The sequence below is a fragment of the Battus philenor genome, unplaced genomic scaffold, assembly GCF_028537555.1.
Source record: "Battus philenor isolate CCGP_79_NKW_IND1 unplaced genomic scaffold, ilBatPhil1.0.hap1 SCAF_21, whole genome shotgun sequence".
Lineage (NCBI taxonomy): Eukaryota > Metazoa > Arthropoda > Insecta > Lepidoptera > Papilionidae > Battus > Battus philenor.
The window spans coordinates 8,785,239-8,810,502 of record NW_027181684.1 but is presented as its reverse complement, the minus strand read 5'-3'; the positions used below and the strand labels follow the sequence as shown (position 1 = coordinate 8,810,502).

Sequence of the window (25,264 nt, the reverse complement as noted above, 5' to 3'; positions counted from 1 at the left end):
ATATAAAAAGAGTGCGAAAAACAATTGTTTAATATCATTTGGATTTACTGTGTAAATTAAAACATTTTGATCTGTGAGGTGTAAACTTTTGAAACCTAACACTATTTTTGTCAACACAGTACATATACTATTCGAAACGGAATGTTCATATCTTGACTGTCGATACTAAATGAAAAACTAAATATGGCGGACAAAAATAACAAGGGCGCTAAAAGATTATTTTCTTTCATAGTGATATTTTCGTAAACAGCGCATAATTAAACTGTATATAAGTGTTATTTTAATGTATTGTTTGTACAGAAATTAATATAACGTAGTGAGTATCACTGATAAATAATATTTTTACCAATTAAACATTGCGTACATAGTTTATTAGTTTTATTTTTTAAATAATTAATGTCAGCTTTTGTTTTCAAAAAATTAATGTTTAATATTACAGGAGAAGATGTCTACGATTAAAGTGTATTTTGAAATAGGACACAAAGCTTCGCTAAAATCCAAAAAGACCCCAGAAGGATTTACTCACGACTGGGAAGTATTTGTGCGCGGCCAAGAAGGCGCAGATATAAGTCATTTTGTAGACAAAGTAGTTTTTCATCTGCATGAAACGTTTCCTAAACCGAGAAGAGGTAATTTGTTTGCTGTGTTTCATATCTAATATATTAATTTTAAGCCCTATACTTTTTTTACAAAATAATCATTTCAACTTGTTTACTTTTTGAATGCAATAACCCTAATATTTTCAACGTTGTTGCTGTATATGGTTACGTAATTTAAAAGTTTCAAAAGCAATTTTATTATTTTCATTTCTTTATGAAAACATTAACAGGATAAATTTTATTATTTGCTATTTGAAATTAATCACTACTTCTTTTTTTCAGTTGTTAAGGAACCGCCGTTTTCTATTAGCGAGTCTGGTTATGCAGGTTTTATTTTTCCTATTGAAATATACTTGAAAAATAAAGATGAACCCAAAAAGATCAAGTTTTCTTATGATTTTACTTTACAACAAAGTGGTTTTCTTAAAGATAGATATATTTTTCATAATCCAAATGATGATTTTAAAAAGAAGTTATTGAAAGGAGGAGGTATAGCTATTAGCAACAATGCATTTTATACAAACCCTGATCAAGAAAATCGTAGCAGGGACTCATTTACAGAAGAAAAACAACAACTTGTTAGTAAACCCAAACTTTCTTCAGAAAATGTTAAAAAACCTAAGACAAAAGAGTACAAAGAAGAAATACCACATAGAACTAGCAGTTTCGAAAACTTGTTTGGTCCCCCAATACAAAAACCACCCAAAGTTTCTCCAGATCCAAAAAAAGTTGAAAAAACTGCACCCACAGTTAAATCAGAAAAAAAAGAAAAAGAAAGATCCAGTTCCGATAAAAAGTCAAAGCATGAACACAAAGAGTTGAAAGCAGATAAAGTTAAAGGAAAAGAAGATAAGGAAAAACCAAGAGTAGATAAAGTAAAAATTCACAAGGAATCTGAAAGATCCAAAGAAAAGCCAAGTAAGAGACCAAATGAAAGAGTTCCTTCCCCTGAAATAGTTAAAAAGCGCTGTTTGAGTCCTTCAAGAAGGCCAACGAGCCCAACACAACGATCTAATAGTGCATCCAGCATAAAAGAAGAATACAAGTCAAAACATGTGCTAGAAAATTTTGAATCTAAAAAACCAAAAGTTGAAGTGGACACAAGGACAATGGAAATTAAAGGAGAGAAAGAAGGGAAGGAAAAAAAGAAAAAAGAAAAAAAGAGCCATGATCGGGATAAAGAAAGAAAAGAAAAAAAGGAGCACAAAAAGGAGGGCCACAAATTAAAAGAATCACCTAAGGAACCACTTAAAGAAATATTTAAAGAGATGCCAAAGGCAAAAGAAGTTCTTAAAGAGAAGGAACAAACAAAAGATATTTCTCATTCTAGGGATAAGCAACAAAAATCCGAAAAAGTAGTAAATAAGTTTTCAATAGAAAATCTCAGAAAAACACCTCCTCCAGAAAATGAGGAACATGTTGATAATCGTAAATCAAAAGAAAAAGGAGACTCTGAGAGAAAGCATAAACACAAGAAGAAAGATAAGAAAAGAGATGTGTCAAAGGAAAAGCACAAAGAATCAAGTAAAGAAAGGAAGGGTAAACTTGAAAAAGTAAAAGAACCACCACAAGAAAAACCTGAAATTATTGAGAATAGAGTTACCCCAAATCTCTCTAAAGAACGTGCAATACCTGAACCGGCATCACCAATATCTATAGACACAGCATCTCAATGTAGTTCTAAGAGTGGTCTTATAAAAGCCTCACATATAAGTACAGAAGAGGTTAATAGCAGTCATTCTGATTCTGAAGTATCTTTGATAGCTGATGAAGAAGATGTTAAGGAAAAGATTGAAAATCCTTCCCCAGTAATGAAACATGAGCCATCTCCTGAACCAGAGCCAGAGCCTGAACCAGAACCTGAGCCAGAAATAGAGCCTGAGTTAGAGCCCATAATTGAGGCTCAACCAGTGCAACAAAAAGAGAAATCAAAGAAACACAAAGACAGGTCATCTAAACGCGAAGAGAAGCGTCGGAAACGAAAAGCAGCAGAGGAAGAAGAAATGGAAAACAGAAAGATAGCAAAATCTATTGATTTGGGAACTGCTAACAATGAGACTGAGAGAGGAGAGAGCAGTGGCTCAATGACAGTGGAAACTAAAGTCCAAGACAATGGGGTCTCCAGTAGTCTAGGTGAAGATGCAGAGCCTGGTGATTTGTCACCTGACTATATGGTGCAATTGCGTGGCTTGCAACAACGTATCATGATGATTAAGAACAATGAAGATTTAGAAAGAGTTGTGAACCTTATAGCTGAGACAGGAAGATATGAAGTGACAACACAGACATTTGACTTTGACCTGTGCTTACTTGACCGTTCAACTGTGCAGCAACTCATACAATTAGTGGGATGCTAGTCCAGAAATTCGAAACTATAGTTATTGTAAATAATGCTTTCATAGATAGCGTAACATAAGGCATTTGTACAGAGATAATAGAAATATGTTTGGTAATGGTGAGAGTTGAGCATATAAATTTGTAACATTATTTGTTACAGCGCAAAATGCTTGCCCGTTTCATTACTTCTCTGGGATGTAACAAGCAAGCACAAGATTTATTAATGTTAAGAATAATCTCATATACATTTACTATGAATAGTAATTAGTTCACATTACTCATCACTGGAGTTTTTAAGTGCAATACTATAGGCATAAAGTTATAAGACTGTTGAAAGATTGTTAAAACTTATTGTATATTTTGTACATTATTGTATTGATTATAATTTAAGTTATAGTACTCGAGAGTTTTTAATTGACCTCCTGAGTCGATGGACTATGAGAGGCTATGGTTATGTGTTGAGGTTGTTGCATTTCGCGTTAATATGATAATAGGAAAAATAACACAAAACCACAACAAGAGTATTTATTTTAATCTTATTCTTTTAATTTTACTTATGTTGTTTTAATATATTTTAAGATTGGTGTCTAATTTTATCATAATATGAAACATCACAATGAAATAGCTTGGTATTTATAAAGAATCGTGATTTAACAATAATAATTTTAAATAAACTAATTTTTTAAAGCTTCCTTTCGTATTTGGTCATACGATCCTTGTAAATTTATGTTTGTTATGTAACTTATTATTTTAATTTATCCTTATTTTAAGTATATCATTTAAAAAAATAAATTGAGTGTATATTATCTACATTTTTATTTTGTTTTAGCCTTTTTTACTTTTACTATCACATTATCAAAGATTTATAATATTGTACTATGTTTTTTGGTAATATTGTTTTCAAATATCTTTTCAAATTTAACATGAAATTGTAAAAATCGGTATTGATATTATTTCAGTTTTGAGCTGTCCACTGCTGGACATAGGCATCCCCCATTTTTTTTCCTTAGAACTTGTAGAAGCAGCCTGTATCCAGTACCCTCGGACAACTTTAACGTCATCTGTTCTCTGTGGATGTAGGTACTATGTTGATTTATTTATTATAATTGATAGATATAGAAGAAGAATACATTATTTTGCTATAAGAACATATCAAGTTGAATATTTATTTCGATATCGATTCCATTTTGGAACATGAAAGGTTTAAATTTTTCAAAAAAATAGACCTATAAATAAAACAAAACACAAAAGATCAGATTTCTTTATTAAAAAACACAAAGAAAATGATGAATAATGAATTAATATGCGCATGAAACAATAACAATAAATGAAAATGTGATTATGACCCTTTCACATAGTTTTTTATAATAAGTAATGAAATAAAGATTCCCAATAATATATTACTGTATATAAGAAGCTTATCGAAAATAAAGACACTTCTAGAAAGGACACAACCAACAACCCAACAAAATAAACCCAATCTTATAAGCGAATATTTCGATGATTGTTGTTGAAACGCCCAACGCCGATGTCCGCGCGTGTTAATCCTTTATCAATCGTAATCCGTTGACATAGTCACCAGTGCGACGCCGTCCGTCTTCCTCATTGCAATCGAGACCGAAGAGACAATGCAACTCTTTCATCTTTTTTTCCCGCTCTTATGAATGACATTTTGGCGCCATTTTGCGTAAAAATCGCCGATGTACTCTACGGAAATACCCGTCGACTGAGCAGCGCCCGTAGTACTAAATTCCTTAAACTGTTCTTCATTATTGCCCAATTCATTCCCAACAAGCAATATCAATAAAGAAGCTGCTTTTCCCTGGCCCATATTATCCGAATCTCCGTTACCTCCACCTTGATTTTGTTTTTCTTCCTCTATAAAGTGATTACAGAATTCTAGTATTTGGATGAAGTTATGTACATGCGGTGGCGCTTTGCGTGGGTATTTTATTAACGGCAAAGGTTTTGATTGCCCAGGCCGCTGCGTTTTAAGAAATCTGGATCCACTTTTAAGTTGGATTTCAAGCCAGCGTATTGCGTCTCTTGCGGAACTACATTCCCGTTTCAACTCGTCAAGTTCTTGTAAAACTGTAACAGGAGATAATTGTTAATATATTTATTAACTCATCGATATTATTTATCAATTGAGATGAATAAAAACTTTTTTTTTCACTTTGTCACAAGTTGAAATTTTAAAATGGAAAATTTTGATGTGCATCTTTAAACTTGAGTTGGTGAATACTATATAACTATAAAATTATATAATTATATGAATAACTATAAAAATTGTTAAAAAGGGTAAAAAATTCGTAAATAATGTATTCTTTTGATAAAAATGGTTACATTGTTAAATAACTTTTACTAATTTTCGTACAAGATAGAAATGTGTAAATTATTGAATAAAAATTAATAAAAGATAAATATGTTCTTTATAACTTAGTAAGACTTTTCTTTATTGAAACATGTAAAGCCAATTTATTCAATGCCAGCTTGCTTGATGTTTTAATAACTTTTGTGTATGTACAAATGTCATAGTAATACTGAGGAGTCTGATACTCTAGACGCGATTAAAAATAAAAATTCGCAAAAAAATGTTTGGGTATGTCACTCTAAAGAGCTATACAAAATTAAATAAGAAGTGAAAAATACTTACCAACACTTGGAACTAAGAAGATGAAATTTCTTGTCCGTAGTAGCTGTTTCACTCTCTTTAAATGTTTGTACAGCGCAGCAGTGTCAAGAGCCAGCAAGGAAGGTGCTGGTGTGTGACCAGTTCGTTCCAATTCCTTTACTTGAGAAACCAGCCACAGTCGTCCTAAGCGACGAAGTAACCCACCCTCTCGAGATTCCGGCTGGAAATATTAACAAGCGCCGTTATAAATATCGTCGTTTCAGTCGATAGACTGATTTCCCATGTCTTTAACTATGTCCACAGTTTTATTTATGGGTTAGAGACTTTTATTTCTTTTTAATAATTTCATCACTTAGATTTTTGTTTTTGCGCTCTTCTTCCATGCATCTTAAGATCTTTCATTCTTTTTTTACATTCTACATTTCATCTGTCTTGCCATTTCATTCCATTTTCCCTCTTTTCCGATGCCTTTCATCCATCACCTCGTTTCTCACTTTTTTACAAAAAAAAAAATTCCGCAATCCACCTTGTAGACCTTGTGGTCCCCACGCGAGACCCTTCCGGGTTCATCGGCATAAATATACGTTGACTACTTATATCGTAAGAATATACAACTTTAGCAAAATGGTAATTTATTATCTATACAGTTAATGTTCTACGCACTCTAACCAATAAAACGTACCAAATTAGCAGTTTGGTACGAAGGTGAACAGTTCAACGTATAGCCCAGACAATGATAATCCACTGCTTCTTTAAGCTCGTACGGACTTTAGGTACATACTAGGGTAGCCATATTCCCGGACAGTCCGATCCATATTTAAAATTTTTAATTTTTTGTTAAATCCAAATGAGCACGTATTTAAAAAACAAAAAGGCATTAAATATTTTTTTACAGGTATTATATTTATTTAATACATAAATAAAAATACATTATATATGTATTAAATAAATATTAAAAAATCATTTTACCTGGTATAACCCTCTCTTTTACTCAAAAATTCTCTCATTTTACATTTGTACCGCATTTCACTACACGATTTTTATTAATATATAATAGCGTTTTTACTCATTCTCATTTAAGTGTTATTCAAAGCGATTATATACATATAGTATATACAATCTGTTATTAATAGATTGTGACATTAATTTCTATTATAATAGCTTTTGCGTAGCACATTTTATTCAATAAGATCTAAAGTAACCATAGCGTTTTGTGAAATATTAAAGAGTCAGTAGTGAGTTTTTAATAAATTGAACATGATCAATAAAATGTGATACTCCAAAGTAGTTAAAACACTCAAAATTGCAAACAATACAGGTAAATACAATAATGAGCAGTGTAAAGTTTGATATTAAGGCCTTTGTCACTTTATGTCAACAACCTAGATAATCTCGAAGCTCAAAACAATTTATCAATCTGTTAATAAGACATACATAATGACTGACATGAATTTGGGTCATAAATATATTAAGGTGATAAATACTTACTAGGCTTCATCATAATATATAATGGAAATTAGTAAAATAGGTATTAAGGGCAAAAATTATTAATAAAATATTAAAAACTTAAGAAACTGAGTAAAATATGTTTTTGTTGGTGAAGATTTGTTATTCAGTTTACTTGTTTGGCCATTCATTTTTTGTTTTGAATGTTAAAAAAAGTTACTAGATGACAAAGATTTTCTATACTTAATGTGTTATATTTTACAAAAAAATGTGAATGTAATTTTGAACAAATTGTAGACAAAGTTAATCTTTTTCAGTACTGTGTAAATATTCAACATTTTTAGAAGTGCTAATCACATGGAAGGGAGCGATTGATAAGATGAAGAAGATATTTATGATATTAGATACCTTAGTCTGCCTACCTACCATGTCCACATGTCAGGAGTTGACATATGTTTAACAATAACATGCAAAAATTATGATACATTCATACCAAAATGCAGGTCTTAGCCTATTATGTTATTGACTAAAATTATTAAAATAAAGCAATAAAATAAATTATTATAACTTACTGATTTTTTGGAATTATGCCATTCTCTGCTCTTTTTGTGATTAAGTTTAGTACCAATTTTATGAGGTAGAAGCTTTTTCAAATAGAATATCTTTAGAGTTCGATTAAATCTAATCCTAGGTACTATCTTGGCAATCTGATACCCAAAATCAATAAAATTGAGCATTCTGATTATATTTTCTTCATAAACAGATGGTTTGTATTTCTCCAGTAATTGCCACTCTGCTGCATCTTTGTCAAATTTACATATGTTAGTGCCACGCAAGTTAATATCTTCAGGCAATGGGATGGTTTTGTATTCAAGTTTCAATTTTTTCACCATAATTTTAGCATAATCCAAAATCTTACATTCATCTTTGGGTACTTTGTCTTGAGTTTTCGAATTGAAATAGTAAATAAAAATGTTTAATAAATCAACTACACATTGAAAAAGTGACTCTCCACTCTCCCCACAAGAAACTATAAGGTCTTTCTCTGTTAGTACCCAATCCTGCAATAATTTGATACTTGATAAAAAATTATCACCAGATAAGAAATTTTGTAAACCATCCATATCTAATTTACTTTCTGAATTACACATAGAATTATTGATTTTTGGCTCAGGTATAAGCATTGCTTTTTGTCCAGGAAGCTGTAAGTCCTCATTAGCTTTTATTTGTGTCTCATTGTCAGCATTTCCATTTACCGGAACATCTTCACTGTCTGTATCTTCATTCATTGAACCTTCACTCTTAGATTCATCATCTGATGCATAAGTAGAATCAGATAATTCTTCCCCTGAGACAGATTTATCCGTTTCTACTTCACTACTTTCAGTGTCTGCATCACTCATGTCAGAACTCTCAGAAGAAAGAATCCGTCGTCTCCTCCTACGTTTTGTTAATGTTTTCTTGTTGCTCTTATTATCACCATTAATTGGTTTTACTTCTTCATCATCAGATACTTCATTGTGTACATATGTTTCACAACTTATATTTTCATTTTTATTTCCATTTAGAATTACAGAACTTTCTGTTTTCAATGCCTCAATATCTGCAAAATGGCTTTCTTCCGCAGATTGCCTCAATGGTAGTTTTGGTCTGTACTGATAAGCAGGGCTTTTTAATCCAAGTGATTCTAAATGCTTGTGAAGTTTTTGAAGTAGTTGAGATAAAAATGCCAACGTAAATGCTTTACAAGCAAAAGCTTTTGGCTCATCCACATCTACCAGTTTAGCATTTGTGAAAAGACATATTTCCACAATATTATGTATCATATTAGAATTAATGAAAGATGGATTAATTTGTTCTTCCTCCATAGCCTGTGAATATTCAACATAATTTTTATTGATATCTGGTAGAGGGTTGATATTAAAATCCATTCCAATTTTTAATTTTTGTGCTATGTTGCCACATAGTTTAGACACATTGGTATCTTCTTTACCAAGATACCATATTTCAGTTAAAGCAAGAAATTCTGCAATTGTTTTTTGTATATGCTCAGTTTGAGTGCATGTCTCTGAATTATTGATAGTTTCAAGAAATTGATTATTTTTTTCAAATATCTTTGTCAGATTACCTATTGCACCTTCAAAAGGACTGACAGAGCCTAAGCAATGAATATAATAACATACCGAATCCAAATTGTAATTTTTGTCCAGGAATAGATTACCCAACTGATTGTATGGCATGCCTGAGCACAAATCTATCTGAGCCGCTTGTAGGTAGTAGCGAGTGGCTATTGAAGGTTCAAATGAATTAAAGATTTCCGCTTGATAACGACAAAGATCACCCAGATAAATTAAACAACTAAATATTGCTGCTTTAGCAAATTGTAGCTCATCTTCATTAAATTTTTCTTCTACAACTTCATTTTCATCATCTACATCAGATGGCATGTAGTCCAACTCCTTAACCCTTACGTTTATTTCACACTCTATTCTGGATATGATGTGATGAAAATGTCCTATACCACTCATAATATGGGAAAACAAGTAACCATCATATTCATTATTAGTTTCTCGTAACTTTTTGGCAGTACACACCGTCTCATAGTAAACTTTCCGCCAAAGTAGCTCCAGAGATTTTTTTCCATAATTCAAGGGATCTAGAAAGAGTAGCTTTTCACAATTTTCACGAAGTTTTTGTCTCTGTACCTCAACATTAGTTGTAAATAGGTCGGAAATATTGACGCATGCGACAGTCGTTTCTCCGATTCTTCTCGATACGTCAGTCACATAACTGCAAAAACATGAACATTTATATGATGATATTGCTTAAAGTTGAAATTAGATGTATGACACTAGTAATTTACATGCCTCGATGGCCATTTAAAACAATTGTGGTGAAGAGAATATTTAAAGCACAGAAATAATTAAGCGAGTCTCTTCATAGAATTAACATTACAAATACTCACCGATAAACTTTTTTTGTGCGATCGTTCCGTTCGGCAACTTTAGCCTCCAGATGCTCATTACATCCGTTCTTCATTTTCAAGTCATTTTAGCACAACTAGACTGTCAAGATGTTGATTTGGAAAACACTTCTATAGAGTTTAAAATGTCAACATTATTAAATAGATAAATCATTTCACCATTATATGATTTGGCACATAGATTATTACATTCCCGTATGTAACTTTTCTTTTTATTACTCTCTTACCTGAACGGCAACAGCTTAAAAAGTGTGATGTTTGTTCGTTACGGTTAATGCGCAGTGTCAACCTAACATCAGTTGTTTAAAAGATAATATTTAATCTACATCATATTCGATGAACAGAGTTAACAACTGTTTTAACTGCATTTTTATAAGCAAAATTAACAAATGCTTATACTTAATAGCAAGAAATAAATTTAAAGATAAGTTCACATAGCCACTTAATAAAATAAATTGAATTAAAGTTTGATTTTTTTCTGATACATTAATAGTTACTTATTGCATTACATTAATTAAAAAAAAATTATTATAGTGGCCATATTCATTTTTGGTTCTTTAACCGCACAACAATAAAATATTTTGACAATGATCTGAATCAATAGTATATAATTTGAAAAATTTCATCATTTTATACACTGGTTGGGTTCATGTAGCACTATTGAATGTATGTTTAATTCCTTATTATCAAATTTGATAAATCATCAAAATTGTGAAAAATAGCGATATTTTTAAGTACAGATTAGAATAGATACGTAAAAGCTTTAAGAAATTTGTATCTTTTTAAATTAAAAATCTTGTCAGTTTTGGATATTGACATTATTGGTTTAAAATAAATAATTGATAATTTTTACTACTTCATGATGAATGTACAAAAATTAAATTTGGCTGCAAAACTTTTTAAAATTAATTAATTTATTAGCTTAAATTTAAATAATAATGCTATCCACCACAATCTTATCCTTTACGAACATTTTACATCACTACTGTTATTGATCATCACAGAGAAACGTATTGAATTGATACATTTATGTCATGTCATGATATTGTTGTGTCGGTAATAGTTGTGTGCATGGAATATAGTTTTGTTATTAATTTTATTAAAAAATCATATTTAGTGCATGATAAGATTTTTATTATGTAAACATTAATGTACTTGTTTCTATAGATTCTTGATTTATCTTACTATTTTTATATTGGAACGTTCGTAGTCTAAAGTTAATAAAACAATGGAGCCGTCAGAAAACCAACCGTTTGTACTTTTGGGCGTAAAAATAAAGCCTGGTCCAATAGAACGGTACAAACTCGAAAACTTTACCCTCGATAAAACAGTGATCAATTTAAAAACGGAGGCAGAAAAAAAAACAAATGAACCATCTTCTACCCTAGGTATGTATGTACTTATTCATAAAATACATTCTAAATTTATTCATCACATTTAAAAAAGGAATAACACGCTTAAACTTACAAAATGGACTTTTTAAAGTAAACAATAAGATAATTTAAAGTAAAAACAATAAGATGGTTAATGAAATAACCCAACGTAATAAACACAGGTTGATTTATCTGAAAATCTTGAATAGGACATCTGCCAGCTAAGGCATGGGCTACATGTTACTCTTGTGCCGCATTTTATATAAATAAATGTTATTGATAGGCTAGGAAACTTACTTTGGAGACTTAGCAGTAGTAGCAGTGAGCAGTCCTGCGCTGTGCAGAGAGAAGAGCTGTGTGAGTTCTGGAGTAGAGGATATGAACTGGCAAGTGCATCATGAGACTTTGGTCAACAAGTAGACCTTGTTAAAGTTGTAGGAAAAAGCTTGAAGCAAGCTGCTGTGGAATGCATCTATAGTGAAGGCAGTGTTTAGCAGTAGATGTCTTATTAAACATACATTTGCAGTAAATATTTACTATCGGAAATATAGAAAACCTGACTCATCAAAATAGGTGTAAAAAAGGTTTAAGTTTTTTAACATGCTTTAAAAGTTAATATCAAATTTATTATTATTAGTATAAACATTATTTTTTTTCATTTAAGTTTACCAGCCCTTGGGTTAAGAATTATTTGATATATAAGTTTTAACTTTAATAGTTCACTACTATAAATTAGATCATGTCAAATTTTAAATGAAATGTACCTATAACACTCATTAAATATATTTTCATTGCAGATAAAAGTGTTTTTGTGATTATTTATGTTTCATACAAGCAATGTTTCATGATCATCATTCATTATTTTAACCATAGAATATCTACTGATTAATGGGCCTTTTGTATTGCCTTCAGCATATAACTTCATCAAGGTTGTTTTTCCTTCACCAAGTGCTTGCTGATCTGTGTTCTCTATTCCACTCTAGAATGTTATGGTTCTAATGGCTACCTATTCTTCTTATTTGCATTTTCACTATTCACAGATTAAAAAAGCAACCCAATTTTTATAACTACAGCTAAAAATTTCTTTATTTGCTAAACTAATAAGTACATACATAATAATAAAAGGATTCCAATGGGGTGTTCAATCCAATATCCTTTGTAAATGTTATCAAATGGACTAATAAAAAAAAATGTGAAAATGATAAATTCACAGCCCATTGAAGAAGAGGCTTCAACAAGCACTGGAAATGTTATTAAATTTGAACAATATTAGTGAGGGTTTAAGATGGCAAATAACTATGCAATTTCTTTATGAACATTGATCAAACTACAGAATGAAGTTTCATTATTAGGTGACAAATTGCTAATGTAACGGCTGTCTGAAATTGCTAATGTGTGTCTGAATTGAAGGAACTTTTAAAAACTGACAAACAATAGCATCATTACAAAATTCTTCAAACCATTGTTTAAGGCTTAGGATAATTAATTAAATTGTTCAAAAACTTCAATTATTTTATTGTAATAAGTATTTGTTTTGTCATCTAGGAATGTAATTAATATTCCATATTCTCGGTTTCTGTATTCGCAGCATATTTATGGTACATACATAATAAAGAGCTTTTTTTATTAGTAACTGTTTGCCAGTAATAAGTAATTTAGGAAACAAATTTTATTTTAAAATTAATAATTATTATTGATTGTATCTTACAGAAGCAATACACCATGGCAAAATTTTACGGGACAATGCTACTCTCCAAGATAGTGGCGTGAAAAATGGAGAAATGGTACATGTTGTAAAGAAAAAGCTTCCGGAGAAAGTTCCACCCACTCCTTCGTTCACTGATGCAGAATTGCAGCATCTTAATACTTCCTTGAGAACACTTGGATGCACACCAAATGCACCTGGTTGGACCCGAGCAATGCAGGTAAAGAAGTTATTGAGGCCACTTTAAATACTTAACATACTAAAAGAATTATTTTCAGACATTACCTACACATAAATCTTTAGTTTGTAATCACTCTTGTATTGTTTTCCTCTAATTTTTTATATGTAGATGCATTATAAGTAACACATCTACTTCAGGTAAATATATATTTAAAAACATATATGTTGATTGGTTATAGATGTAAATGTGTAGTTCATTCACTATTGATTGATGGTACACCCTATCCAAAAGTCTATGATTTCAGAGATAATAAATAATATCATAATAATATAGTAAAAGTGCAAAAAAAAATAATAAATTATATACACAACAGTAGAGAGAAGTTATTAGGCATTATACAAAGAGTTAAGACAACGCATTACAGTCTTAGACTTTATATACTTAAACTTTACTAACTAAACAATTTAAAAATTTTTGCTGAATAATTAGCTGTATATTCAGCCCTTAAAAGCTTTTATACTGATAACTAATCATTCTGTGTAAGTGAATCTAGTAGTAATTCCATCAAAGAATTCTCAGTGTCAGGCTGGTTCCCTTTTGGTGTACTAAAATATAAATAGAGATTAAAATATATTGATATGAGATATTTAATGTCTGGATAAAAAGTTCCTTGTTTTTTTTAGCTTTTAAACGATGATACCACATTATCAGAAGTTATTGACCAGTTACCGTCATTTAGCGAGGATTGTGTCGCATTGTCAATTTTGCACGAAGTGGAGCTTCTTGCAGCCTTGGGTGCTAATGTGGAGACAATGAGACGCGGTGCTGACGCCCACCCCGACTTACCGGTTGCCTTGAGACGCCTCACTAGATTAGTGCGATCTCGTAATACTCTACTCGCTTCTAATGAAAATGGTATGTATATTTGGCGTCCCTGTAAACAAAAACATGAAAAGGTTTAAAATATAGTAATTAAAAATTAAATTAATACTTACGCGAATTAAATCGTTGAGCGGTCGTAAGATCGTATCGTCCGCCGCCAAGAAGCTCTCGCACGAATAACTGGATCGGCCATGTGGTGCGCGAGCGTTTGCTCGCTGGCCACCAGTCGATCAATAGATTGCATGTCGCACTGCTCCACGAATTGTAACGTTAACTTTCGCTATTTCTTGCATTTATTCCTGTGCTTATTCTTTCACATCTTCATCTTTTTCCTTCTTGCATTACTGACTCTGTTCTTCGTACTTACACTTGTGCTTGTGTTACCTTATGTACTGTATGTGTATGTTATTAATTCAACATTTGAATTAGAAGGCAGTTGAATGATTAGATCTCCCAATTAGTGCAGCAAACCCAGCATATATAGTTGGGTCTATTTTCTGAACCAGGAACGGCAAGATATATTGATGTACAAAAGTAACCCGTTCAGTGGATTAGCATGCAAAAGTGGCAGTGGATACAGTACATAGTGCAAAAAACAGGTAGCTGCTGGGGCTTTCAGGTTTTCAACAAATAGTTTCTGTTAAAAATTTATAGTTACATTATATTATTAATAGTTTTTGTCGTGATTACAATAACCGTTTTAACCGTAAGTAACTTAAATATTTGTTATATGATGGCAACATAAACAACAAGGGGTCTTCACAAGTTTCCTTCTTTAACATGGTTATAGTGTGGACATACAAAAGGATCACATAGAATAAAGTTATTCAACTAGCTTTACACCATATATAACAAACTCTTACAAAATATGTATATATACATACAAATATAATTCATGTAATAAATATTTTCTTTTGATCAGAGAACCAAAGAAATCATTCATATATTTATGCTTTAATGCACATAGCTTGACACTAAAAATCTCAAATCACAATTCATCAACCAATTAATTTGATCTACGACAAGCGCGAAACAAAAATAAGTTATTTTTATAGCAAATTGCGACCAAAAGGAATGGAAAGTGACTTAGGATTGCCTGACTGCCGAAAAGATGGTGCATTACTTCTATGAAGAACACCAAAATTACAATATTTGGTATATCATTTTTATAATTAATACCATAATTGTTTCAGCATTAACTTCAGGCTTTGCATATTCACTTGAGGCTCTTTCGGAAGAAGAAGAAGTTGAGGAAGAGGAAAATGAGGAGGGTGGTGAAAGGAATGCTATTACTCAAGAGCATCTCGCTGCAGCTTTACAAGTAAATACATTTTGTAATTATGCTGATTTAAACAAAAATCAATAATGAACAGGCAGACATATTCGATATGAATTAGTTAATGCTTTAGTGTATTTATACCTTAATATTAAGATAAATACTTTTAGACAGCTTCATAAAATAATTTTTTTTCACATCCAAAAAAAGGTTTTATAACGCCATATTTTCCGTTAAAACTGGTACCGCCTCCATTAATAGCTACTGATTACTGACTGCCCCCCTTGAGAACGTATAAATTTGATGGATAAAGCATTTAGGGGCTGTTCATATCATATTCACTTGAAATTTACACATTAAACGTTTGGGGGCACCCTCTACAAAAATGATGTCACCAAAAATAGACCCCTCTGCTTTCCCCTGAATATAGTAGATAAATAGATAAACATAGGATTTTATTTCTATTTTTTAAAAATAATGAGATCTGAATAAATGTATAAATATCAGTAAAAAATAAATTAATATTTCATTATTGTTCAGTTGTCCTAGGGTTTCTTAAATATTTTGAGATATTTATGATTTGCATTGACGCATTTAACCATGTGTCACGATCTCTTAGATCCCATCTTTCGCCTTTAGAGCGAAATTATTTTATGAAGGTCTCCTGTGATTAAAAATGTGACAATTGTTACAGGCTGCAACAGAAGCAGTATTTTCCCCAAGCAACCCAGGGGGCACACAAGAAAGTCATGAAACTTTGATCAGACTCTTAGAAGCAGCTGATAACCGAGGTGTGACCAGGAGTGCAAATGCTACTGAATCTAACACATCTGGTGGCTCAGGTACATTTGACTTTATAGTTATTATCGGATTGTTTTATTATTAAACAAAGTAAATTACTCTCAAAAAAGTAGTTTGTGTTCCAGTTTATTTTGAAGAAAACACACTACCTAATTTCGATAAACTCAGGTATTTTTGGTACCACCGTCGAGGTGGCGTAAGCTAACATGCCTACATATGAAAACAGAGATGAAGTGTACCTTAAATATAGAAATAAGCTCTGTTTTCAGCAACTTGCGAATTGGGAGACTGAGCCGGAGCTTGTTAGATACAGACATGTTAAAAGTTGTCCCAACTAATTATAATAATTTTTGATAAACAGAGACAAGTGCAGTACTCAAGACGTGCAAAGAGTGCCGTTGCTAAATTGTCTTTTATATCGATCAGTCGCAATATGAAGAGAGATATCCTTAATGGAATCCTCACTATCGGATTATAAACATTCTTTTTGGAAATTGGCTGATTTAACACCACAAACAATTAATAAAACACTATTATTATCTCAGCTTTAAAAAAATTGTGTAGAAATACATGCTGAATATATCAATAACAATCACGACTTTGACTTTGCAAAGATTTATCTCGGTTCAAGTGGCAAAAAATAAAACAGAAGAAGCTAAAATATTAAGTCCCAAACCAAAAGAACGGGATAAATAAATCTGTAATTGACTTAATTAATTATTAAATTACTGTTGGCAGCAACAGAAAAACCAACCAAATAATAAAATAATATAAAAAGACTTCAATAATGTTGAAGAAAAATTATTACTACATTTTGTAAAGAATTTCTTTATAAGTGTCCAAAAATTGAGGAGTATAATAAAGAGCATTACATTAAATAAGGTTAAAATAGTAATGATATCCTGTACTTAAGATCATATTAAGGAATTATCAGGAGAGCACCAGTTGCAATATGTTTAATAAGATTCTCACCAATTTGTGCTGAACTAGCAAGGCAAATACCAAACATATACCATATAAAAATTTTAGTACATTACTAACTTGCAAAACCATCTTATCATATAAAATAAAACTAAAACAATTGATACCATGCACAATTCGAATTGCCCCCGTCAACAATCAATCTTCCCCTCCCCCCGTTGGGTCGTGGTCCCCTGTTTGAAAAACACTAATCTACATAATAAGACAAGCACAGGCTTGGATGGAATTAGTACCCATTAAATATTCGTAACTTATTTGTTAATACATAAACCAACTGTATAAATAATTGTTTATCAATCATGTGGACCATTTCCCGACACATTAAAAGTAGTTAAAGTTTGCCCTATCTACAAATTTGGAAGCAGATCTGATCCCAATTATTAACGCCCAATATCGGTCGTGGTCTCAAAAATATTGGAACGAATTTTATATTTTCGCCTAAGTAAATGTTGCAATACGATTTTCTCCCCAAATCTACTTGTAGAATTATTATTGAATTAATTACTTAAATAGACACTGAAATTGACAAAAAGAACATATGGCATTAAGTGTATTCATTGATTTAAAAAAATCTTTTGACACAGTAAAATACAAAAAGCTTCTAGAAAAACTGTGTTACATAGGAATCTCTGAAACTGCTTTTGATATGTTTACATACTACTTTCATAATAGACGTTAATTTGGCAAAATTAATATATATACTAGTTCAATGATTCCTCAAAGATTTATTGACACTTTAGCCGTTTGCGTTCTCCACGTTACTTGAGCATCACAGTCTACAGTGAAGTGAATAGAGGTTAACAAATTGATCTACTGATTTGAGGTCTTTCAGTTCATATGTTTTCTTTAATATTCCAACTTGTTCCACAAATGTTAGCTTTGCAACCATTTATTCTAAGTCTGTACTCGGCATTTACTCTTTGCAGAAGTTCGGCAAACTGCTTTTCATTAGCACCAATGATAGTATAGTATCATCTCCATGTTGACATACGCTACACAAACTGTCCGCTTATAAGTCAGTACACTGATTGTGAATTAGCACAGAAGAAAAACGATGTAAAATTGAATTTTACATTTCTGTTCACTATTGTTGTTACTACATTGTTTCTGCATTATATCAAATGGAAAGTGAATGCAAAGTGTTTTCCTAATGATAAAGGGATCTATAGTGAAACCACTTAACAATTATGGCTGTTTGTTGAATTTTAGTTTTCCTTTTTGAAAATCATCCATTACTTAAGAATTCCAACAGATTAGTATATTTACTAGGGACATATTAAAGTATGTGTATACTAAAGTATGCATATGCACATGTTTTCCTAATAACCCTTTCTCTTCCAAACAATAGTATGCTAGCATTACTGAAGTAATTTTTCAGGTCTTGTGACTGTCTAGTATGAAAATAAAAAATAATTAAAGTACCTCTTATTGTCGCTGAAAGCTAGGTTCATAATTATAAAGAATAATATCGGTGGAACACATTTAGTAATGAGATATTTAATATAATAATTGTATTTTATTGTTTCCATGTTTAGGTACGAGTCGCTCGCTGATAACAGCAGAAATGTTTGATGAAGCACTGACTGCAGCCATTAACAGGGCTAGTGAGAATTATACAAACACTTCGGAAGTACCCTATGCCAGTAAGTTAAAAGAATCCTCCAAAGAAACATTTTAATTTTTAGAACACCTCACAGAAAAAAAAAACTTAATAGTTTTCATTGTATGAAAGCAAATCCCTGTCGCTCTTTCTATAGCGTATTTGTCGGACTGAATTAATAATAATATAGTTAAAAGAGAGGGTTAAGAGTAAATATAGTGCTCTTTTGTAAGCAAATAAAAGGGACAGATAATAGTGATCAGTCGACAATTGCAAAGAATAAAAACTCATTTACACACGAAAACTTTAAAAGGTATGCGAGTAGCAATTTTCCTTTTTTTTACTAACTCGTTTATTACACAATAATTTAATTCTCAGTTAAACAGACAGTTTTCACAGGTAAACAGAAACAATAAACATTTTGCGCACATTGAAAATGAGTCTGAAATTTAGGAGTTTTCTCACTCTCACCTGCATGTTTCCAGATATAGAAAACTAAGTAATGGCTACCTGTTTCTGTATAAAAAAGTCATTGATATATTTCACCTTTTCATTAACTTAAATATCAAACACAGGACAATAATTAGAGGTGCCAATTTAAATTTGTAACAGATGAAATTTTCTAAGTAAATTACCATTTGTGAATGAACACTGGGGTTAAATATAAAAAATCAAAACATTTGTATCATTTTCAATTTTAACAAGTTACTGTTGTTTGGTAACAACTTTCCATCATTTTAGGCTAGATGTTGAAAACCATTTGTAATTTTCTTTTCAATTTACTAATTCCTTTACAAAGTACTGTGTACAGTACGAATGTTATGATCCCCACCAACATTAGGGCAAAAAAGGCCAGTAGACATGGCGCGGGCCCCCACCCGGTAGACCGACGCGTCTTTTTTACTTCTATGCCATGCAGCAGGCATCTATCGGCTGACATGATGACGATGTACACAATCAGTAATAAAATCAGCAACAAGTATCAGTCCCAATTTACTGTGACTTTTGTGCCTAGAATTTAAATATCTGTTTAACAATTTGTTTTTTTTTTTAGCATCATCACAGAATCAAAGGGAGAACTATACAACTCAGTTATCTCATATGCATGAAATGGGCTTAACAAATGATGCTCTTAATGTTCGCGCGTTAGTTATATGCTCAGGTAAGTTTAAGAATCTTGCAATTTAATTATTTATGTAAATGCATTATAAACACACACACACACGTGTGTGTGTGTATGAATACATAAGTATTCTTGTATGTATTTGTGTATAGTAATGTATATTTGTATGTACATACACTTTAAACTAGTCTCTCCTTCATCTTCTGTCCAAAAGTTGTATAGTAGAAATTGACTCAAGCAATAAGCTCTTTGTACCATATTAATTGTATCTTTTTTTCTTCTATTTATTGACAATGGTATACAAAAAAGTACAAATAAATGAACAACTTGAAGAATAAACATGATAAGTAAAGCCTAGACTATAATGGTGTTAATACCCTAGTGGGACCATGTAAAAAATATATGTTTATAAAATTACATAATTTAATAAACATTAAAATATCCTTGATCTGAGCGCATTCCCAAGTGCTATCTTCTATGTCGTAATTCCCTGTGCAGTAACCCTTAGCACACACACTTAATATTTTTTTTCCTTATAAATCCAAGAAATTTATTAAGCACTTCTAATTGAAGGCATATTTCTTTGTTTTTAGTATGTTTACAATAAAAATGCTTGGAACTTTTTTTGTGAAACACTAAAACAGAATTGTCAAAAAAGGTTAAAAGTGGTATTACATTGAATAAAGATTTAACACTTCCAAATATTTTTGCTTCAGGTGACGTGAATGCAGCTATAAATTTGGTATTCAGTGGGGCCATTGGTGATGATTAAGAAGATGACAATGTTTTAATTACACATTGTTAATTTATTTTAGACCCGTTGAATAAAAACAAGTTGTGCACTTTCATCTATTTTATTACTTAACAATTTAGAAAACATTAGTATTTACCTATTATATCACTCATTGTTAGCTTCCACAAAGGCAAGTGTACATAATATACTGTGAAATGGAAATTAAATATTATAATAATCAAATATTCTTTTATTAAAATGTCTAATATATATAGAGGAGAATTAATGTTGAAATAAAAATTAAGTTATATAGATAAGGTTTAAATTTAGCACCAGGGTAATATTAAAAATAATTTGCATTGCAATTTTGTTTGTAGTCAAAAAACGAAATCATTAACATTTAGTTTATATTATAAAGTAAATAACATTTATTGCACAAAAAGAGAAATAGTTATAATTAAAAGAAGTATATTATGTCTATGATACAATAGTGTTTAACAAAATTTTAAAAGTTTTAAAAACCTTGTCAATATTAATAATTGAATTTTTTGGTCATACTTATTAATTTGCTATAAACAAAGCAGTATGAAATTGTAATTTAATATTTCATTTTAAAATTCATATTTAACTTAGGTTTTTTGTGGGTGCTGTTATTTGTCTTGGCTCGGCATTGCTCACGCCGCTTCATGCGACGAAAATACCAACCGGAGTTGTTAATACTTTTTTCACCGAACAATTCTTGTTCAAGTTTGTTTCGGTATTCATTCCGTAGTGTTGCCCTCCTTTCAAACCAGTTGCCTTTATCACCATTTCCACTGCTACTGTCATTCTTTTGTTTACTTTTAGTTACATTCCCTTTTAAAATATCATGTTTATTACTTTCTCTATTATCTTTATTAGCTCTTTCAATATCCTCATTTTGTTGCGACACTTCAAAGGAATCATAATCTTTGATCCGGTTCTTTATATCAAGCTGTTCATATTTGTCTCGTCTCTTTTGCTTCTTGCGCCACTTATCACTCTTTTTATTATTATATTTACATTTGTTACAATGATATCTGTCATCCTTTTTAATTTCTTCTTCACTTACTACACCATGTATATTAGGCGCATTACTTTTTTTCACCTTTTTTTTAATATGTTCACTGTACTCATTTATCTGCTTTTTATCAATTTCTCGTTTTTGTGTGTTTTTGGTTTTTAATTCAGATTTAAGGGAATCTGCATATGATATTTTCTTATTCAATTGCAAGTCTTTTTCATTCATACCTGAAAACTTAGAGAAGGTAATTTGTTGCAAATCAAAATCATCATTTAAATCATTTTGAGGTAATTTTGGAATTTCTGGTGTTAAAGACTTTTCCTCTGCATAAATTGTTTTTGCTTCTGCAGCTATCTCCATGTTTTTCATGCTTTTTATGTGCTGATCCTCACTTTTAAGTCTTTTAGCAATTTCTTGATCCAACCAACTTTTATTTTGTTGATATATATTTTTTAGTTTATTTATCTCACTTACAAACTCTTTTTCAAACAAAGGTTCCTCCAGATGGCTTTCCAAAAGTTTATCATATTCAATATTTTTGTTATCAATGCATTTTGTTACTTTGCCTGTAATTTTACTGTTCAAAGGTTCTTCAAAGACTTTTTTGCAAGCTTGTTTTTGTGCGAGCATTTTATGGTGTCGCAATTGCAAATTACTCATCAATGTCAGCTCTTTCAGTTTATTTCTTAAATATGCATTTTCCTCTTGCAGTTTATATAAGTTGGATAAAATTTTATTTACAGAAGGTGTATGATGCATGTTACAATCATTTTTGGCTCCCCACATGTGGCCTATTGCCACACCTGCAGCTGTGATAACACTTCCAAGCATTATTATATTAAGTACAGTACTTAGTCTTTTATTTCTTCTATGAACATAAGTTTTAAGTTTTCCATTGCCTTCTGTTAAAAAATCATTATCAGCCCTTATGGCTGTGTTAAAGTTCATAGTGTCATCACAGTTTGTAATCTGAAGTGTAGGTCGTGGACTATGTGTATCTTTCTGGTCTTCTAACATTATTTTGTCTTCTGTTAATAAAGTCCCAAGTGTGTGCTTGCAAGGAGTAGGGCTCTCATGTTCACTGTCACTTATTATGGATATACCGTCAGTATCTTCATCATTTTCATTACATACATTGTGAAGTCTGGAAAAAGAATACCTCTTTTATAAATATTTAATATTCTGGTTTGTAAATCTGCACATTTGTTATAGATATTACTGGAAAATTCAAAAACATTCTTCAAATTATAATACATAAATCTTTTTTACTTCTTTTTTCATCACATTAAAATAGGACTCATGTTCCAAATAATTTAAACATTATAATTTAAAATAGAATAACCTAGTGCCTATTTGCCTTAATCTATAATTTTTTAAATATTATTCCAAGAAGTGATGAAGGCAACACCAAAGATTATTAATAGCATATATAAATTTAAAAAACCACAGAATCTATTTCAGTGTACAATTTTTTTATTATTAGTCATTTGGACATTCCCAATGTTTCTCAAAACTGCTTTCCATGTTAAAATTACAATTCAACTTGTGCAGTAAAAATGAATCTAAATACAAATTGTATATTAATTGTAACACTAATGCTGCCCATTATTTAGAAAATTGTTGGTAAATTATTTAAGATTGATCCTTGGAATTGAACCTGTGACCTACAATTGCAAGTGTCAGTCCTTCCCGCTGGGCCACCACTGCTCTGGTTGCACATACATAGCAAATATTTTCAAATCTTAAAGCATACCTAGGAAGGTGATTCTCTTTTTGATTTTAAGTCAACATCACAAGCATTTCAGCCATAGAAACTCAGCTGAACCTCCCCAGGCAATTCCTAATAAGAGCAGGTGGCAGTGGCCTTTACCCAGCATTTTCCAACCTTTATAAGCCTGTCTGCCCGCCTAAAAATATGTGTCCCTCTATCCTTATCTTATACATAGAGCAGATTTTGAATTTGTCATCTTCTATCCATTTTGTGGGTGGACATCCTAAGCTACACTTTCCAGTCTGTGATATCTACTCCAAAATCTTAAGTCTCTAGCAGCCATGTGAGCCAGCAGCCGCAGATATTTAACGCAAATCAGCTTTAGCTATTTCTAGCTTTAATCAGACTTGGTACAGACACCTTGATGTGGAACTTATTTCAATGTTGGGGTTCTACAGACTAACAACTCACTTATTTAACATCTAATTACTTTAATGATATTTTAACTAAAGCCAAAATAACTTTTTTTTTTTTTCTTTACCCTAGAACCAACTTAGATCAGCTTAACTGGACTGGCTTGCTTTAACACACTTGGACAAACAGAAGCAGAATTTAATAAAAAAAGTTGTGAAATAGATGGTTTTACTAATTTAATTTTACTATACTGTATCATATTCATTATTGGTATGATAATATTAATTCACAAGAAATAAAGATTATGTGAAAAAGCTTTGAAGTGAAACTAACTGCATTGATAAAAAAGGCTGTGTTTTACATTACACCGTCTAAGTATGAAAGATACATCTAAATAATTCTTAAATATGAATATGCACTTGACTATTATTTTATTTCATAGAAAAAAAAGTTCAACAGTCAGTAACTTATATTACATTGATTTTTAAAATATTATAAGAACAGTTTAAAAGTTCTTGAAACTTATGAACATCAATTTAAAAACAAAAATAGTTATAAAAAAAGACCTTCTACGTGTATATTCCTGCGTTTATACAGGTTGATAGACTTTTATTTTTAATTACAGTTAATGGAAGAATGCATTGTTACACGATTGATCTTAAATTAATCTAACAAGAATTGCGGTAATATTTTCGTAGCCTTATAATGTAACTTTATAGAACATAATAGTTTGAATTTAAGTATAGCGGAAATAATATAAGTTGAATTGTTTTTTATTAATTTTGTTTACCTTTCATTTGGATCTTTAGGAAATTCCAGCACATTTTCAGTGTATTCAGAGGTAGGCTCCAAAATAGTCCAACTATCACCAGAATCAGAATCGCTATGATCTGTTACAATATCGCTCATTTTGCTGTAATGAAATAAAATATGGAAATAAGAAATAAGTGTCCACTATTATATCACGCAATTAAATAAATCAATGTTTTCATCGATTTTTAATAACATACACAGTAGCGCTCCAGAAGAACTTTTTATATTTAAAATAATACGATAAATTAACACTAGAATTTATCTTGGTAAAACTATAAAGAAAACGAAATGTCTTGTATTTATTTTTGGTTTAGTTTTCGTACAACGACATATGTCATGTTTCTACATACGCGATTATTTTGTTTTTATTTTTTTTCCATATGACCTTGATGAACAACCAATCACTAATACCACAGATAACCTCAAGATTTCGTATGCTTATTATCGTAGAATCTCTATAAGGTGTATGATAAATTATTTATTGCTAAAATAATTAATGTCTCGTTCTTAATGTGCATAAGATATTCGTAATATTTTACTATACTTAGAATAGTATTTGTTTGCTGTCCGCAATATTTTTACGATGAATACTTACTCTTAAATAAAGGTAATATAGTGGTAATTGGGCT

At 31.0% G+C, this 25,264-nt stretch overlaps 4 protein-coding genes across 4 annotated transcripts; 2 read left to right on the top strand and 2 right to left on the bottom strand.

The window, feature by feature from the left end:
• Nucleotides 1–164: 164 nt before the first annotated feature.
• On the top strand, nt 165–3,651 carry LOC137923159 (protein AF-9-like). Its single transcript, XM_068766311.1, has 3 exons — nt 165–316; nt 440–629; nt 882–3,651. Exons 2-3 carry the CDS (start codon nt 446–448, stop codon nt 2,954–2,956), a joined length of 2,259 nt encoding a protein of 752 aa, XP_068622412.1. The 5' UTR covers nt 165–316; nt 440–445; the 3' UTR covers nt 2,957–3,651.
• Nucleotides 3,652–4,201: 550 nt separating this feature from the next.
• Nucleotides 4,202–10,255, bottom strand: Smg5 (Smg5 nonsense mediated mRNA decay factor). Its single transcript, XM_068766563.1, has 4 exons — nt 9,983–10,255; nt 7,590–9,807; nt 5,593–5,791; nt 4,202–5,027 (listed from the first exon to the last, which is right to left on the bottom strand). Exons 1-4 carry the CDS (start codon nt 10,054–10,056, stop codon nt 4,576–4,578), a joined length of 2,943 nt encoding a protein of 980 aa, XP_068622664.1. The 5' UTR covers nt 10,057–10,255; the 3' UTR covers nt 4,202–4,575.
• Nucleotides 10,256–11,026: 771 nt separating this feature from the next.
• LOC137923346 (ubiquitin-like protein 7) lies at nt 11,027–20,764 on the top strand. The gene is made up of 8 exons (XM_068766573.1): nt 11,027–11,388; nt 13,084–13,298; nt 13,943–14,174; nt 15,335–15,462; nt 16,112–16,259; nt 18,735–18,842; nt 19,854–19,961; nt 20,639–20,764. The coding sequence occupies exons 1-8, from the start codon at nt 11,229–11,231 to the stop codon at nt 20,692–20,694; spliced, it is 1,155 nt and encodes a 384-aa protein (XP_068622674.1). The 5' UTR covers nt 11,027–11,228; the 3' UTR covers nt 20,695–20,764.
• A 40-nt stretch (nt 20,765–20,804) lies between these two features.
• LOC137923160 (putative leucine-rich repeat-containing protein DDB_G0290503) lies at nt 20,805–25,016 on the bottom strand. The gene is made up of 3 exons (XM_068766312.1): nt 24,833–25,016; nt 24,613–24,735; nt 20,805–22,841 (listed from the first exon to the last, which is right to left on the bottom strand). Exons 2-3 carry the CDS (start codon nt 24,729–24,731, stop codon nt 21,254–21,256), a joined length of 1,707 nt encoding a protein of 568 aa, XP_068622413.1. The 5' UTR covers nt 24,732–24,735; nt 24,833–25,016; the 3' UTR covers nt 20,805–21,253.
• Nucleotides 25,017–25,264: the final 248 nt, after the last annotated feature.

Excerpts from the sequence above, each read along its gene's own strand:
- LOC137923159 (XM_068766311.1), top strand. The coding sequence starts at position 446 with ATGTCTACGATTAAAGTGTATTTTGAAATAGGACACAAAGCTTCGCTA. Across the intron at positions 630-881 it reads GTTTCCTAAACCGAGAAGAG|TTGTTAAGGAACCGCCGTTT; the intron begins GTAATTTGTTTG and ends TCTTTTTTTCAG.
- Smg5 (XM_068766563.1), bottom strand. The coding sequence starts at position 10,056 with ATGAAGAACGGATGTAATGAGCATCTGGAGGCTAAAGTTGCCGAACGG. Across the intron at positions 9,808-9,982 it reads CGCACAAAAAAAGTTTATCG|TTATGTGACTGACGTATCGA; the intron begins GTGAGTATTTGT and ends ATGTTTTTGCAG. Across the intron at positions 5,792-7,589 it reads GGCATAATTCCAAAAAATCA|CCGGAATCTCGAGAGGGTGG; the intron begins GTAAGTTATAAT and ends TAATATTTCCAG.
- LOC137923160 (XM_068766312.1), bottom strand. The coding sequence starts at position 24,731 with ATGAGCGATATTGTAACAGATCATAGCGATTCTGATTCTGGTGATAGT. Across the intron at positions 22,842-24,612 it reads CCTAAAGATCCAAATGAAAG|ACTTCACAATGTATGTAATG; the intron begins GTAAACAAAATT and ends TTCTTTTTCCAG.
- LOC137923346 (XM_068766573.1), top strand. The coding sequence starts at position 11,229 with ATGGAGCCGTCAGAAAACCAACCGTTTGTACTTTTGGGCGTAAAAATA. Across the intron at positions 11,389-13,083 it reads TGAACCATCTTCTACCCTAG|AAGCAATACACCATGGCAAA; the intron begins GTATGTATGTAC and ends TGTATCTTACAG. Across the intron at positions 18,843-19,853 it reads TTCGGAAGTACCCTATGCCA|CATCATCACAGAATCAAAGG; the intron begins GTAAGTTAAAAG and ends TTTTTTTTTTAG.